This window comes from Leptidea sinapis, chromosome 32 (genome assembly GCF_905404315.1).
Source record: "Leptidea sinapis chromosome 32, ilLepSina1.1, whole genome shotgun sequence".
Taxonomy (NCBI): domain Eukaryota; kingdom Metazoa; phylum Arthropoda; class Insecta; order Lepidoptera; family Pieridae; genus Leptidea; species Leptidea sinapis.
The window spans coordinates 11,504,816-11,522,772 of NC_066296.1; the positions used below are offsets into that span (position 1 = coordinate 11,504,816).

Here is a 17,957-nt window from a genome sequence, read left to right on the forward strand (position 1 = left end):
AAGTATAACTCCAAAAAATACCAAACCTACCTATATTCCATCTCAATTTTTTAACATCTTGGGTGTGGTATGCTGGCGCACCACCCCATTTACAACTAAAAGATGGCTCAGTAGTAATTCCAAAAATGTCGGAGGTGCATAGGTATACCTAGACATATCACGAAAACCACAAACTTTAAAATAGCAATCAATATATTTACTTAATCACACTATACTTAAAGACCAACTAATTTTCAAAGAATATAACAAAAAGAAACAAAAATTTAATAAAACATACATATTGCACTAGATTTAAAAATAAATAGTAAATACTTACGAGCAGAGCTCAAACTTAACATTAATGGAATTTATGCAGAAGTATTTGATAAAAAAAATACGTACACAGCTAACTTTTGAATTAGGTACATACAATATGTAGATTTCATTAAAATACAAAACAATGTGATGAGTTAGTGTTCCGTGCACAAGGTCGCACTGATGCCGCGAGCGCGATAAGGGGAGCGAGAGTGTTATGAGCACTGCGTTCGGCGTTTTTGTACACACTGTAATGAGTTTTTTAAATGATTCGCCCTGCCCATTACAATGTAGTGCCGCTCAGGATTCTTGAAATACCCATAAATTCTGAGCGGCACTACAATTGCGTTCGTCACCTTGAGATGTAACATGTTAAGTCTCATTTGTCCAGTAATTTCACTAGCTACGGTACCCTTCAGACAGAAACACAGTAATGTTTACACATTACTGCTTCACGTCAGAAATACGCGCCTTTGTGGTACCCATAATCTAGCCGGGATTATGTGCAAAGGAGCCTCCCACTGGTCCACCTCGCAATAAAAATGGTAACATAAGTTCGACAATAAAGCGAATATTATTCGTTAATATTATCTTATGATTAGATATTACTTAAGTTATAACTACCTTGCAACACCATAGAAATTACATGAGCGTTTTCCTTTTAGAAAAGTAGGCGCTTCTCTTGAAGGTACCCATGTCAAATCATCCCGGAAACACCGCACAAGGAAGCTCATTCCATAGCGTATGGTAGTACATTGGTTGTACGTGGAAGAAAGTTCCTTGAAAATCTTGGAGGAAAGTCACACATCCAGATGGTGGGAATGATTATGATTATCTTAACTTGTGGCGTGTCATGTGAAGGTGGAATTTGGACGCGGTGACAGGAATCAGGTAAACAGCGCTTCGGAACATTCCCCGTGATAAATGCGGTAGAAGACACAATGAAGCGACGTCTGTATGTAACGCCAAGTGATCCAGCCGTTCACAGAGCACTGGGTCTCCGACAATTCGAGCAGCTTTGCGCTCGATAGTTCAATCTGATATTGCAGTGCGCCAACCAGATATGACACCAATACTCCATAATTGAATTTGAACGACATGCTTATGGGAACTATGCAATTATTGAATACTTTATTTTGGATAATATTTTAAAAAATAATACTATACATAAATTAATTATTAATGAACTTACACAAATAAAATTTGAAAACAATATTTTATGAACGATGCGGGACTCGAACCTAAGACCTCTCGCGTTCCGTGCGAGCGCTCTTCCAACTGGGCTATCCGTTCGAGTGACGTATCGTTGATAAAATCTTGTTTGCTTTTTTTAACTCTCAGGTTGTGGCTTCATCTACAGGATTTACTTTACAGTTGATAACCTGCTCAACCCCAATATTTACATATTAGGCAATTGACTTGAGATGTCGCTCTTGCTCAATAGCCCGGAACGCGAGAGGTCGTGGGTTCGAGTCTCGCATTGTTCATAAAGTTTTGTTTTCAAATTTTATTTGTGTATTAATCCCAGATGTGAGGATTATCACTTTAAAAAAACATAACAAATTGTTTAGATTAGTGAACTTGTAAAGAAATCTTAGTGTAAATACTTAAAAAAGCTCTTTACATATAAAAATAAACACAGTAGAAAATCACATTTCTTCGTAACGAAATATATACTGTCACATTTAGTATCACAAGACTACGCCGTCGGGTTCTTCTTCATGAGCTCGAGGTCCGCATCCATCATGTCTGTCACCAGCTGCTCGAAGGTAACGCGAGGTGACCAATTTAGCTTCTCGCGCGCTTTGCTGGCGTCACCTAGCAGAAGGTCCTGGAAACACCAAATCATAATAATTACATAATAATATATTATTTCCTATTACTAGAAAGATTCAGTAGAAGTTACCAGAGTAAACTTAACAGTCACAGAAAAGAATTTGCTACTCAACTTCAGGGTCCTGTATGTCTACTCTTATTCAACGAAAAACGAACTATCGATCGAAGTTTCACGTATTTCCTACTACGGTTCCATTCGTTCCAAAGTTTCGTCCCGAACTTCATTGACTCTTACGGCCGTTTCCAATATACTATTTACAGATAGAGATAAATTACTACCTTCTACTGTCAGTAATTAGCTGTCAATAATCTGAAGCTGTCCCAATATACCCGATAAGTCATTCTTATCGCCTTACATTACATGCTTGAATTGCAATTTCCATAAAAACTTCTATCGCTGGTAAGCTATACGTCCTCCCATTGACAGACTCCCAGGGACAGAAAAGTCAATGATAGTTACGATTTTTATCTCAAGTTGGGAACGGTCGTAATTCATTTACGTTGCGATCGAAATTTGAATATGACATGTGTTTTATTGTCTTTAGTTCCGAACTTGTTCGATGTGTCCGAAAACAAATTAGAGTAGGAGACACTGGAGAATCTTCGTTTAAATTACGTTCGATTTCGAAGTTTCGATTCGGAGAAAGAGAGTAGACCTCCTGGGAGCCTATTCACTAGGCTGAAGCGCCACAGTATTCAGGGACTAGCAGCAAGATTTGTGGCAAAGGTTTGACAGACTTCTCACTGGAAAAGCCTCTCTAAATTCAACACCAAAATACAATCATATTGAGTCGTCATATTTGAGTTTCTCATATTGAACAATTTGGTGAACTGATATGGTACTACGTAGGTCACACTAAAAGTGGAATTGTGCAGATGGGATAACTGAGAAAAAAAACCGATAATTTTTTACCAACGTTTCTCGCTTGCCTCACTTTTGTTGGCCTGTTCTCATTTTCAAACACCCATTCACAAGATTGCTGTTTTTTTCGGGTCTAAAACTATAAATCCACGATTCGTCTCCTGTGACAATGTCATAAACAGCATAAGAATATCCGTGGTCGTACTCCATTAGCATCTGTGAGCACCAATCTACGTGAGCCCGCTTCTGCTCCGCTGTCAGTTCATGAAGGATCCAACGACAACAAAGTTTCCGAACCTTCAATTCTTTGTGTAAAATTTTCTGAATTTGGCTCATACCAATCCCCAATAGTCATCGAATTGTCTCATAGGTAATCCGAGGGTTTTCTTCAAGTAGCCGCATAACAGTAATAGTATTTTCGTTCGAAACCCGAACTCCCTCAAATTCAGCAAACAATCGCCTCACGGTGCTCAAGCAAGGTGGAACTTTTAAAATCATAAAAAATCATCGCTCTAAAATATTTTCGACTTAATTCCATTTTCTTTGCGTACGTACAACTCTGATGTTTGATGAAAAACGATTGAGAAATGATTTCCCGCCAATTGTTTTTTTTTATTACTAAGAAGGTTGCAACGTTTCAAAACAAACAAATAGTTCCGATTAACTAGAAGTGCAAAACTTTTAGTGTGCCCCATGTATAATTGTAGATGTATCTGATTTTCTGTGATTCATTCACGGCACGGCTTGGATGATGGCACTGTTATGAGGCAGTTTGAAAGGCAGTCACGTCATGTCTACGTGGGTTTGTAAAGCTCCCGATCTTTCAATCCAAAAGTTCAATAAAATAAAAATATAGCATATTTCACACCCCGAACCTCGAGTTAAAACCAATACTTACGACTTCAGTAGCCCTGAAGTGCTTCGGGTTGACCTTAACGAGGAGCTGGCCGGTGGCGGCGTCGTGCCCCGTCTCCTCCACCCCCTCCCCCCTCCACTCCACACTCCTGCCCACATGCGCGAACGCTTTCTCTACGAACTCCCTTACACTATGCGTCTCGCCAGTTGCAACTACGAAGTCTTCTGGCTCGTCTTGTTGTAGCATAAGCCACATGGCCTGTTTACAATAAATATAGTATTTTAATTTAGAATCTTAACCAGTGGGAGGCTCCTTTGCACAGGAAGCAGTAATGTTTAAGCATTAATGTGTTTCGATCTGAAGGGCGCCGTAGCTAGTGAAATTACTGAACAAATGGGACTTAACCTCTTATGTCTCAAGGTGACGAGCGCAATTGTAGTGTCGCTCAGAATTTTTGGGTTTTTAAGAATCCTGAGCAGCATTGTATTGTAATGGGCAGGGCGAAAAAAAATACCATAAGCTGAACGTTCTGCTCGTCTCGTCCCTTATTGTCATAAGAAAAATTAAACAGAACCGATTGAGAAACAGTGTAAAGGAAAACATAAAAAATAATTTGGAGGGTGAGTTAGCTTGTTATTGCGAAGGGAATGTTGAATGTTGAGGAGATCTACTAAAGTAGTTCAGGCCAGGTACAGATCCTGCAGGTAACATTTTCACGTTTATTGGCAAGGCTGCTTGACATCCGAAAGCTTTAGAATTATCATTGTATTGTCAGTATTGTCAGCGATATAGTCAATATTTTGCATTTTCTTGGTTTATTCCCTCTAGTCTAGTGAGGAAGTTGCTCACGAGTTTCATACGCACTTTGTCAACACACTTGTGAGGAAAAAACACAGCCACAAAGCAACAATTGCGATACTAACACATATGAAAATTATGGGAAGTTGCGCGCATTTTGTTTTTGCACGCGCCAAATATAAGGTGTTTGATAACATATAGCCTACTTTAAAATTATAATTTAAGTGATAAAATGCATATATTTTATAACAAAATAATAATAATAAATGTTTTTTAGTCTCAATTAGGGACACATTTATTTAATCCAAAAATGTTAATGGATTTTCAGCGGCATAAAACCTCTTTGTTGTTAAAAAAACGTTATTACCCGGTCAAATTGAAAATGCCCGGTTGGCTCTCATATAATTTGCAAATTAACTTTGTAGGGATAATTCTAATATGCGCATGTGTTATTGTTTGGTTTATGGCCCTAAGAACGATGTAATTAGGCTCACTTTACGAGCAAGTGTGTAGAAAAGAAAATAAGTGTGGCCAGAGTAGCCTCTGAAAAAATAATCTGTTCTGTAACTTGGGCATCGTCATTGCGCAACTTTATCGTAACTTTAATCGCCTCAAAGGCGGAAATAGTACGATAAATATACTCATTCCTGATAATGGAATTTTACATTTTAACTTAACTTTAGAAATGGTTTGGTTTGAAAAAAAAATAAAAGAATTTAATTTCCACACGATTGGTAGTAATTTCAACTTCACACAACATAATCGAAAGCTATTTATTATAATTTTTCATAGACATGTAAATGGCCAATTTCTAAACTCTGAGAAAAAAAAACAACTTTTTTTGCCATAAAACGCTACGTCATCGGTTACCACAAAAAATTCAATTTCATCAAGTGTCACAATACCTAAGGTTGTAATTTTTTTCGGAATACCCTCCGAGACAATGCGGCAACGCAAGCAATAAAATTGTAAGTCAAATCAAATCAAAATCACTTCATTCATGTAGGTCAAGGAAATGACACATAAGAATGTCTAAAGTTTTCTTTTGTTTTTACATTAACCACTACTTCGTAAGAGGTTGAGATTTAATGAGAAGAAGTGGCAAGAAACTTACTGCCACTCTTATTAACATTATTTACACGTTTATCGTGTAAATAATGTTAATAAGAGTGTGTCTGAAGGGCGCCGTTGCTAGTGAAATTACTGGGCAAATTAAACTTAACATCCCATGTCTCAAAATGACGAGCGCAATTGTAGTGCCGCTCAGAATTTTTGGCTTTTCAAGAATAATGAGCGCCACTGCATTGTAATGGACAGGGCGTATCAATTATCATCAGCTGAACGTCCTGCTCATCTCGTCCCTTACTCTCATAAAAAAATATATTTCAACTATAATATATTATGTATAGTAAATTCTTGTTACTTCTTTCTTTCAAGTTTTCTGTTTGCTGTTGTTTTGAGATTACAAATGTTCATACCTCAACGTAATCCTTAGCGTGCCCCCAATCTCTCTTGCTGTCCAAGTTCCCCAGCTCCAAGTACTCCAATAAGCCCAGCTGTATCTTGGCCACGCCTCTGGTTATCTTCCTGGTCACGAAGTTCTCCCCGCGCCTCGGGCTCTCGTGGTTGAACAATAGGCCGTTACAGGCAAACATATTGTACGCTTCTCGATAATTCACTACTATCCAATATCCATACAGCTTTGCGCAAGCTACAAATTTAAATTTACTTAGTTAACGCAGATTAATTTACATTCACATATTTGTTTCTAACTTTTCCAATGGAACCCTTCAAATTGTTTTGCCAAAGGTATTTGCTGTCTCGGAGATACAGGAAGCGTTAGATTAAAATAATTATTTTTTTTAATTAATTTAATTGTCACATTGTATGACGACAAATAACAATAGCAGAAATAATATTCTTTCTTGACTTATTTACCTAGTCTTGCCATAAATACCGAAAATAAAAATTCATTTGTCGCCATACCTAATTTCTATAGTCTAATCAAAGCGATTCGGTTATCACCCCACTCCATTTCAATATCGCAGAATAATTGACAATGTATTGGCGCCAAAATGAGAAAACTCAATGAACAATCATATAAAAATGACAGATTCCAAATTCAAATGTAATATTTTGTTTATTTTGATTGAAATAGTATTTATGGCCAGTCTAAGAAGTTATAGAATGACGTTTTTATAAAAACTTCAGAAAGACAACAAGAAACTAATGGATAAAAGCCAGCGTAGGGATCACCTGATGGTATGTGATCTGGTAATCGATACCGTCTACACAACTCTCTTTTGCAACATCAGAAGAATCATAAGTTTTAAGCGCAACAATCAAATATTTACGGGATGTTCCAAGTTTTCACAAATTGATAATGTCACTCATGTGGATAAATAGTAGTTGAATAATGTAATCTTGCACCATGGATAGCAGATATTGAAGAATAAGTTATTTATGCAACTGTTGTGTTATAAGGGGTATTAAAACACGAATGTGGATAATGTCACATGAGTGTTTTAATAAGTAATTATCAACCGCTGCATACAAGACTTTATTTACTTGTTAGCTTACTGCTAACATTAAAATAGGCCAGTCCATAGCATTTAACCATAACATCATCCAAAGGAGTGTTATTATGAAAACGGATGATAAAATGTTGCACTGAATTTCATTACAACACTCGTTTGGACGATGTAATGGTTATTAGGACATAGGGTGTTTAAATGTTGGCAATAAGCTAACTGTTTTAGAATCTTTAATGGAGGATTTAAAGCATGGGGGTAGATCTATTAAAGGATATATTTCAGATACAAACCATACGGTGATCTTGGATAGAATGGAGTTTTCTCTGTCTGTGGCACCTCACAAACTTTTCCATATAGTTCTGAAGTGGAAGCTTGGTATATTTTTGTCTCTTTGGCCAAACCAGCAGTTCGCACAGCCTCTAGCAATCTTAATGTACCTAATGCGTCCACCTGAGCGGTGTATTCACTTAACTCAAATGAAACCTTCACATGTGACTGGGCTCCTAGATTGTATATTTCCTTTGGTTTTACCTGAAATTTGAGAAAAAATTATAGATCCGAATAGGAAGCAACCTTCGTCCGTTTCAGGGATAAAAAGATTTTGATAAAAAATAATACGTAAAAATTCAAATTTTGCGAGCTGGTTGTCTGAAAATTTTCTGTCAAGACTTTTAACAATCATCTAAATTGTACATATATAATTTCCACCTACGTATTGACACATCACAATATCTCTGGAACCGAAACATGAAATTTGGTTGGAATATTCCTTTCGCGAGTAAGAACGGATTTTACGTAAACCAACCCGCAAAGGTTTATTTATTATGCACAGAACAATGTCTACTACTAATATTATATACATCGCTAATAATATGTATCGGCGCTCGAAGTGTCACCAATTTACGCTGGTGATAAATTAAGATTGGGGCCCAATATACAAAAAGTGCAAGTAACACCTGCCCAAAATTCAGTCTACCCGCAAGAGCATAATTGTTAAAACGCTTGAGTTTGTAATTTTGGGCTTTTCTAATGAAAATTTATTTTATAGTTGACCAATATTTAACTAACAAAATGTTTTTTTTTACTGAAAATAAGGGACGAGACGAGCAGAACGTTCAACTGATGATAATTGATACGCAAGCAAATTTATACAAGATTCTTGAAAAACCCAAAAATTCTGAGCGGCACTACAATTGCGCTCGTCACCTTGAGACATAAGATGTTAAGTCAATTTGCCCAGTAATTTCACTAGCTACGGTGCCCTTCAGACCGAAACACGTAATGTGTAAACATTACTGTGGTAGAAATAGGCGTCGTTGTGGTACCCATAATCTAGCCTGCATCCTGTGCAAAAGTGCCTCCTACTGGTGCAACGTTATACGGTCAAACTGCAAATCACAGACAATTCCGATGGCGAATTGTTTTGCGAAATCAAGCCTCTGCATTAGTGTACATTTAATGCGTGAAAACTGGCACAGGTGGCTATTATATTTGTTTTTATTGATTAGCGGTAGTCTCGTTATTTCAAAATCGTTGAAGTTAAGTTTTGATCCTGTCCAGGATTTGCTCTTGATGGTATTCTCCAATCATTTCCCTAGCACGTTAACCGAAATTTAATTGGATCGGAGCCGCGCGTCAACGACACTAGAACGACAAGCTCGCTAGAAGTTACCAATATTGTTCTATAAAAACCTAAATATACTACTATAATTAAAAGGGGTATCAATGCTCTATTAGATAATGTTTTAATCAACCAAAGGTCAAAATTTTGCAAATTAAGCGTCTCCCAACAATTGACGGTCTATCTTGAATACGAATACGGGAATCGTGCAATTTTTATTCTAAATCGGAACGTAACTTCATCATAATCAAAGACTACGAAATTAAACTTTTTGACATAAGGTCGCTTCGATCCTATTCTCGGTTTGTTACGAGAATAGGCCTACAGGGTGTAAAGGTTAATCAACAAATCTACCGTGGAAAGGATCAAACGATGCTGTGCTTTGCAAGTAAGTCAACCAGTGGACCTTACAACAAGACTCGGCACCATCTCATAATGCCGGCGGTGATGCGAAATGAGATATTGCCTGAACCAAAACCACTAGATTTCTCCCGTTTCGGGGCGCCTAAGTATCGACAAAAAATATGAGACCGTCAAAGACATCATCATCATGATCAGCCGGAAGACGTCCACTGCTGGACAAAGGCCTCCTCCAAAGATCTCCACGACGATCGGTCCTGCGGTACCGTCATCCAACGTATTCCGGCGATCTTGACCAGATCGTCGGTCCATCTTGTGGGGGGCCTACCAACACTGCGTCTTCCGGTACGTAGTAGTCATTCTAGGACTTTACCGCCTCAACGACCATCTGTCCGTCGAACTATGTGCCCTGCCCACTACCACTTCAGTTTCGCAATCATAAATATTGGAAATTTATACCAATACACAACGAATGCAAACAAAGCACGAATAAAAGGTCTGTTCAGACTACACTCGACGCTTTTATCAGCTTGAAAGGAGTGTACGACAAACAATAATATTTTTAAATAAGAAAAAACCTAATTTTCAGAACTTCACAATTTTTTGTTAGTAACACTTGGAGTGTCGACATCTGTATACAATGAATAGTGCAAATACATATAATTATATTTAGACGTAAGTATCTACGAGGGCTACACTAAAAGTAAGTATTTAATGGAATATTTCCACTGTTCCTGTCATATTAAAGTCTTTTTAATTGAAAACTTCTTGGTTTTAAAAATCGAATACCATTTATTTATTTTAAAAAAGATTCTCGGTCTTGTCACAAGGTCTTTTCAAACTTGTTTAGTCGTTGAGAAAATGGAATTGACTCGAGAAAATTCTAGAGCGATGATTTATTATGGCTTTCGAAATGGTTCAACACAAAAACAGTGTGTTGACCGGATGATTACTGCATTTGGTGATGAAGCCCCATCCAAAACCACAATTAATCGCTGGTTTGCTAGTGGATGGTTAATTTCATAGTGGACGTGTCAAGCTCAGTGATAATCCCCGTCGAGGTCGTCCAAAAACTGCAGTCACCAAAGAAAACGTTGATGCTGTGCGTAAGCTGATTGAGGAAGATCGACATGTGTCATACCGCGAAATTCTGGCAACTTTAGACATTGGCATGAGTCAAATACAAATAATCTTGCATGAACAATTAGGTGTAAAAAAGTTGTTTTCCCGATGGATGCCGCATTTGCTCTATGTAGAGCAAAAAGCGGCTCACGTTACTTGGTGCGTCAGAACTCTCGAAAGATTTCACGCAGGATCCTCAAATGCTGTATACAACATCGTATCAGGTGACGAATCCTGGATATACGCGTACGAACCCAAAACAAAAAACTAGTCACGAGTTTGGGTGTTCGAAAATGAGTTAAAGCCAACAAAAAATGTACGTTCACGGAGTGTTGCAAAAAAAATGGTGGCCACGTTTGTCTCCAAAACCGGCCATGTTGCGACTATTCCTCTTGAGAGACAAGGAACGGTTAATGCAGAATGGTATGCTAGCATTTGTTTGCCATAGGACGTTTCTGAACTCCGTAAAGAGAACTGCAACCGCCGTATCATCCTCCATCACGACAATGCGAGTTCTCACACCGCGCACAGACCAAAAGAGTTTTTAGAGCAAGAAAACATACAGTCCCGACCTAAGCCCTAATGATTTCTATACTTTTCCTAATATAAAGAATAAATTGCGTGGTCAGAGATTTTCATCACCTGAAGAAGCTGTGGACGCCTACAAAACGGCCATTTTGGAGACCCCAACTTCTGAACGGATTGGTTGCTTCAATGATTGGTTCCATCGTATGGAAAAATGTGTCAAATTTCGCGGAGAATACTTCGAAAAGCAATAAATACATTTTTAAATAGTAATGTTGTGTCACTTCCTTGATTCCGCCTTCTTGATTTTCAGTGCCGCCCTCGAATATCAGAAGACTCGTCTTCGCCAGAAGATATATTGATAAATTATAAACATTTTGGCATTTACATAATATAGATATTTATAAATAACTTGAGTTAGCTTGACCAAGAAACATTGTTTAGATTTTTCTCTTTTGAAAATCCTAAATTCTTGTTTGTACAATAATTATCTAAAATATTCATATTAATTAACTAAAATTTGAGGAAACGAAATGTTTTTTTTTATATTAATAGCATATCATCGTTTATCATATTACTATCGGATATCACCCATTAATTTGCTGCTTTTACATTAACAAATAGATTTATGGCTTACAAACGTAAAAGCATATATATAATATATATATATATCTAATAATCGTCAAAACTAATCTTATCTATCTTATTTCCGCAACATGTTGGTTAGTATTAATTGCTTTCTAGTAATTCACCTTGACAAAATTAATTCATAAGATACCTTTGTTATCAAGCATTTCGTGAAAGATAAAACTGTTTGTTCGACAATACATTGAATATTACTTGGAGTTACATGTCCACTTATTAAACTCTTTTTTTCCAAATTATAAGTATAAGCTCTGGAATGGGATGCATTGTGCGGTGTTTTCAGGACGTTACGATAAAAAAGCGCGTACACTTTTTTGAAAGGCAACGATCCTGTGATTCGTCTGGTGCTCTGGTTTGAACATCAAGTCACCCGTACGCACGTTTGTCCTCCCAATAGAAATGCAGAGAGAATAGTGCAGGAGAGCACACATCCTTTGGGAACTCCAGCGTTCACGGGCTTCAGGTTCGAGCAATGACCGTCAAATGACCTGAATGCTGTGCCCAGTGAGGAAGCTGCATAAACTCTCGGTAACCCCAAATAATGAAAGTTTTCAGAGAAGCGCCATGTGTCATACGAAGGCCTTTACTATATCCCTGCCTACAGCCAAGCCTTCTGTCTTGCTTCCGATAGCCGCCGCGCATCTGTGTGTTGGATCGCCCGCCGACCAATCATGGCGAAAGCCGCCTTACTGTCGGTCGTTGATCAACTGGTGACCCTGAGGTGAGGCATACCAAGAGCTGGCTAATAGGTTTGTATTTAGCTAAATCTAAACAAACTCCTTTTTTTTGGATCGGAGAGAGTTATAAGGGCTAATTTCCATGAGTGATTACCTCCGCCTTTGAATAAGAGTGCCGGAATACACGCGTTAGTGTAGGCATCAACTCAGGGGCTAACGTTCTAAGCACAATGGGAGAAATGAAAACTGAGCTCGCCAAAAATTTTTCTGTCTGAACTGTACTTCAGGGATAAAGGTCTGACACCGATCAAGAGTCGAGACCGGTCGTCAAGAGTCGAGTCTTGGCGGCAAAAAGATACGATTTCTGTTTCGCTGTATGGACCAGGGTGTCATTCGTCATGTGCAGTGGCAGGGATGGCTGGTTGATGTTACCAAGAGCAGATTTGTACAACACCCAGACCTTGCGTGTTCCAGTCGGGTCACTAGAAAGCTGCTTGACGATTTTGACAACATGCTTCGATTTCGCACAGGCGCTTTACCACATAAAGAATCTGGAGGCAAGGTTGTATTTTCGCTTTAGAACTTTGCAGTTTGGATCATTTTTTTTGGTCTTTTGCTGTTGTTGCTGCTTTAACCTGACACTTTGGACCAGGGCTGTCAAAAAATGTATTTAAGTGTTCTAAAGAAAGAATTTTTGTTTGTTTGAATGTGCTAATCTTTCACTAACAGTCAGATTTTAATAATTCTTATTGATTATGACAACTTAACTGAACTAAATAATGAAACAGAAGTGGCCGTGGGCAGGGCACATAGCTCGGCGGACAGATGGCTGACGTGGCAGTAAATTCCTCTAATGGTGACCACATAACGAAAGACATAATAAGATGGACCGACAATCTGGTCTAGATCGCCGAAATAGGTTTGATGAGGGTAGCACAGGACCAAATGTCATGGGGGAGGCTTTTGTCCAGCAGTGGACATCTTCCAGCTAAAATTATGATGAACCTAATCCTTTAAAGAAGCTACTCTTGTACAGATAAAAATTTACATCAATGTGCATTTTGTTGGGAATGGCTTAAGTGATTTGTAGCTATCTAATTTTGGAGTGGGATAGGTTTTTGTTTTGTAAATGTAAATGCATCATACTAAAGGTAATTTTACACAAAAAATAAAATAATAATTACCTTAGTGATAATACTAATAAGACAGGTGGTATCTGTGAGATCTCCATAGTGTAAATGCATTCGTCCTCCCGAGTGACTAGCTGGCTTCCCATATAAGTGCTGAATCCTACCAGTGTTAAATGATGAGGATCTGCGTAATATACCATGGACCTCATAACCTTTTTCTAGTAAAAGTTCTGCCAAATATGATCCATCCTATAACCATATAAAGTATAATTTTTTAAGAAAATTTTTTATTTTTAGTTTAAAATTAATAAGATTTTTAAATATAATATGATTATATTTTTGATCTCTATGTTACTGAGATTGTAGATTTTTACTGGATCTGCATAATTGTTCATTACAAATATTTTCAAAAGTGTACAGAATAAATTATGTTTAAAATATGTACCTAATTATGATTAGGTATGTCCTCAGGTACACCAATTTTATAAAGTTGTTAATAATTTACATTTACACCTATAAAAACTGACTGGTAATAAAAAAATATGGGTCTCATGTTAATTTAAATAAGAATTAAATTATAAAATAACAATATATATAATATAAATACCTGTCCTGTTATTCCTGTTATAAGCGCAACTTTACCGTTACTAGAGTCTCCCTCTTCCAACATTTTAATATTTCCAATAATACAACTCTAGAAACACCTATACACAACCAATGTCTGCGGTTAAATGATAACTGATAAGGTAAGCTTATCAAATTCAGCCTATATATTGACTGTTGCTGTATTTCACGCTCTAACAATTACACACAGAACACTATTATTGTAACGAGCTATTACAATTCTCAAAGGATACAAAAGAAATTGCAAGCTTATTATTGTAAACAATACTCCCTATCAAAGGAATCCTAGTACCTACCTACACCTAGATAAACAGTTGAGTAATACATATTACATATCAGCTATGCTCAGTTATCACAAATTCACAGATAATTTTTACACTTGTATTTTGTAAGCTTAAGCCTCGTAAACATCATAGCATGAACAAAGTAAAGACCTACTAATTGTCAAAATAAAATGTCAAAATACCCGGTGTTTTTCTGCCATATTCTTAATGACGGTCGCTGCGGCCAACTATTTCTTCGGTGACATATGCAAGTGCGCGCACTAGGCGACCAGTGGCCAGCGACCACGTACTGGCCGCGCGGCCAGCAGAAACATCGCGACTCAACACGCGGCCAGTTAGCCGCCGCGACCAACGAGATTCACCATTTGAGATCAGTGCAGTGATGTCATATCTACCAACTTTTTGGTAGATCTACCCATTTTCACCTCAGTCTACCTATCTACCACCCTAGACCTAAAAACTACCTATTTTGTAATTAGTTTGACCATATCACCACTTTAAATTATTTTTATATCGACAAGTGACAATTCGATGTGCTGCGTGAGCCATGCGACGATGCGTCAAGCATACATAGAGTCCAGGCCATAAACCACAAAAAAAAACATCAGCAACAGTTCGCCGTTCGCGCCATTTCGCGCTCATAAGTCATAGCCATTATTATACTGTTCTGTCATCTGTGGCTCATTCCCGGTTGGTTAGTTGCGGAATCAATGGTGAATCTTTGATTTTTGTGAGATTATTAAGAAACATGACATTTCATTTCACAGAAAAAAATGTGGATCCTACACCTGAAGAATTCTGGAAGCATGTTTCATCCATTAAAAAAGGAGACCAGTCTCCAATGTTTCCCCTGCTATGAGAATTCGTGAGAAAATTACTCGCACTTCCACATAGTAGCGCCAACGTTGAGAGATTGTTTTCTGCAATTAATAATATGAAAACCTTCCAGAGAAATAGAATTTGCACGGAGACTCTAGAGGGATTGTTGCGTACTAAAAGAATTATAGCAAACAACGGGCAGCCTAGCACAGAACACTTACAATTTTTCAATAAAAATATGTATAATTTTCAAAAATAAACATTTTAAGAACAGTTCATGCATTTATAATCTTGAAAATTTTTTTAAATTTAGGTGGTAGATCTACCAATTTTGCATTTTACATTCTACCAACTTCTACCAACATTTGGCACATAATCTACTAATTTTCTAAAATTCGGGTTGGCAACACTGGATCAGTGTGCGCGCACTGGTCGCAGCGGCCACACGTGTTTTGTGAATACAGGATGTTAGATACGGAGCGATTCATTATCGAAATTCAAAACAGAGATGCTCTGAGGAATCAGTCGTCGGATGATTATTCGAATAAAAATTTAAAAAGGCAATTATGGTTGGAGCTGACTGATATATTTGGTGGGGAAAATTTGGAAGAAAAAGAAAAAGGAGAACTTGGTAAATATTTTCAATTATGTTTTTATTATTATTATTATATGAAAATGCCTAATACTATTTAGTTATGATGTGAAAGCCAGTCTGTCTTGCCACGGAAGCTTTCCCGCATTAATAAAGTAATCTGCGAATTGATTCCTGTATTGAACTGATGTTCTATTAGCTCTTACATTTTGTGCAGAAGGTATATCATTAATGGTACTTTGTATATGCAACGTATCTTCAAATCTGTATCCATCGTTTGATCGCACGATATTATGGAGAACGCAACATGCTTGGACTATAATAATTGCAAAGTTTGTTCCTACATTGATGGGACGATGAAAAATCCTCCATTTGTTCGACAATATCCCAAAAATATACTCTATATAACGACCTGCACGAGATAGCCTGTAGTTAAAAATTTTCTTTTTGTTGTCTAAATTTCTCCCAGGATATGGGATTATTCATTCATTATGTTTTCTGTTAGCGGGAATGCTTCATCGCCAACAAGAACAAATGGCATGGATGGACTATTTTCTTCTATAGGTGTCCCACGCGGTACATTCAGATGACCATCCATAAGTTTTCTGTAAAATATTGACTCTTTAAAAATGTTTGAATCACTGCATTTGCCATAGGCTCCTACATCTATATAAATGAATTTATAATCTGCATCACATATCGCAAGCAATACAAGTGAGAAATAGTTTTTGTAATTAAAATATAGTGAACCGGAATGCACAGGTTTTATTAATTCAATATGTTTTCCGTCAATGGCTCCAATGCAGTTAGGAAATTGTGCATTTTGTTTAAATCCTTCTGCCACTTCTAACCATTTTGACTCATGTGGTTCAGGAAACGCAATGTGTTTCATAAGCTGCCATATTTTAATACAAAAATCATAAACAATTTCCCGCGCTGTGATGTGACCTATTCGAAAGTTATGACTTATTTCTGCAAATGAACACCCACTTGCTAAATATCTGAAATAAAAAAAAAATTGTTGCAGGATTAAGTCTTCAAAAGAAATGGAAAAATATAAGAGACACCTTTATGAGAGAGTTAAAAAGACGCAAGGGCGCCAAAAGCGGTTCAGCTGCTAAGCGTAAATCAGCTTATATTTACTTTGATCAATTACAATTTTTAATGCCAACCTTAGAAATTAATGAGACCAGTGCAAGTTTATCAGAAACGACGCCGGAAGAAAACGATAATCAAACAAATGAGTTGACTGATACTCCTGAAAATACTCGCAAAAAAACAAAGAAAAATACTGACAGCGAAGACTGCACTTCACGACAAGTGGATAAGCTTACAGCAGTGTTAGAGCAGAGCATTAAAGCTCGACAAGGAGATAGTATTCAAGATTATGATAAAATGTTTATGTTATCTTTATTAAGTGGATATAAACAAATACCAGAACTATTAAAATCAAAAGCACAAATTGAATTGATTCAGGTAATAGATAAATATAAATGCAATCCTCAATTTACTGGCTATGGATTTCCAAATACTTCTTTTGAACATAGTCAAGGTCATACAGGCTATTACACCCGGCCAAGAACGGAAAATTACTCTCAACCAAATCCATCTACATTGGAATATTCCCAAAGTATATATCAACGTCAAGAAAGCCAACCTCGTCCATCTTCTTCCTACTCCACAGCTTCTGGCGACCTTACTTTCCCTCACTCAAATGAATCTGAAGCTTCGGGTTTCATTGAACTGTTTCCGAATGATTAAATGTTTTGGATTGTTTTATTCGTATCTTTTTATTAAGCAATAATAAATAATATCTAAACCATTTTAATTGTTTATCATTTCATTAAATACAATAGTTATACAATATGATGATACTATACTGTACAAAAATCGCACGTTGGAATACCAAGGATTGCGGGTTCGATTTTTTAAAAATATAAAAAAAATATATAAAAATAAAATTAATTAAACAGTAACATCTTACCTCAAAGTTATAACCAATTTTTCTTCAGCAGAGATGCACTCCCGAAATGGGCTGAATCCAGTAATATGTGGTTTTAGAACATTCAAGATCTCGTAAAAAGTTTTTTTAGACATTCTCATATAGTTAAAAAATTTATCTTCATATTGCAATACGTCTGGAAAGTATGTATGATATATTCCTTTTGTAAGCCTATTTCGTAACAATGGGTGAATCCAAAATTTGTTTTTTGTTCTTTTTTTCTTTCGTTTTTATAATAATAAAATCAGTGCAACAATAATTCCTTCTTCGACGTCCATTTCTGAGCACGATGTGAACTCAACTGACAAAATGTGGTCGCTACGTGGTCGCATATGAATCGCAGCTACGGTGGCCAGGTCATGCGGTTTGGTCGCGC

The 17,957-nt window shown here is 37.0% G+C and overlaps 3 protein-coding genes across 4 annotated transcripts in view; 1 reads left to right on the forward strand and 2 right to left on the reverse strand.

Moving 5' to 3' along the window:
* LOC126974277 (gastrula zinc finger protein XlCGF57.1-like) overlaps nucleotides 1-17,957 on the reverse strand; it is a 248,705-nt gene that overhangs the window by 118,492 nt on the left and 112,256 nt on the right. The window lies entirely within an intron of this gene.
* LOC126974286 (GDP-mannose 4,6 dehydratase) lies at nucleotides 175-14,503 on the reverse strand. Of its 2 annotated transcripts, none has more exons than XM_050821755.1 (6): nucleotides 14,351-14,503; nucleotides 13,315-13,509; nucleotides 7,471-7,711; nucleotides 6,125-6,357; nucleotides 3,891-4,106; nucleotides 175-2,125 (listed from the first exon to the last, which is right to left on the reverse strand). In XM_050821755.1, the coding sequence occupies exons 1-6, from the start codon at nucleotides 14,366-14,368 to the stop codon at nucleotides 1,994-1,996; spliced, it is 1,035 nt and encodes a 344-aa protein (XP_050677712.1). In that variant the 5' UTR covers nucleotides 14,369-14,503; the 3' UTR covers nucleotides 175-1,993. The 2 variants fall into 2 exon arrangements, with proteins under 2 accessions (XP_050677712.1, XP_050677711.1); XM_050821754.1 differs by lacking the exon at nucleotides 14,351-14,503 and adding an exon at nucleotides 13,868-14,311.
* Nucleotides 15,453-17,340, forward strand: LOC126974334 (uncharacterized). The gene is made up of 2 exons (XM_050821791.1): nucleotides 15,453-15,618; nucleotides 16,607-17,340. Exons 1-2 carry the CDS (start codon nucleotides 15,453-15,455, stop codon nucleotides 17,338-17,340), a joined length of 900 nt encoding a protein of 299 aa, XP_050677748.1.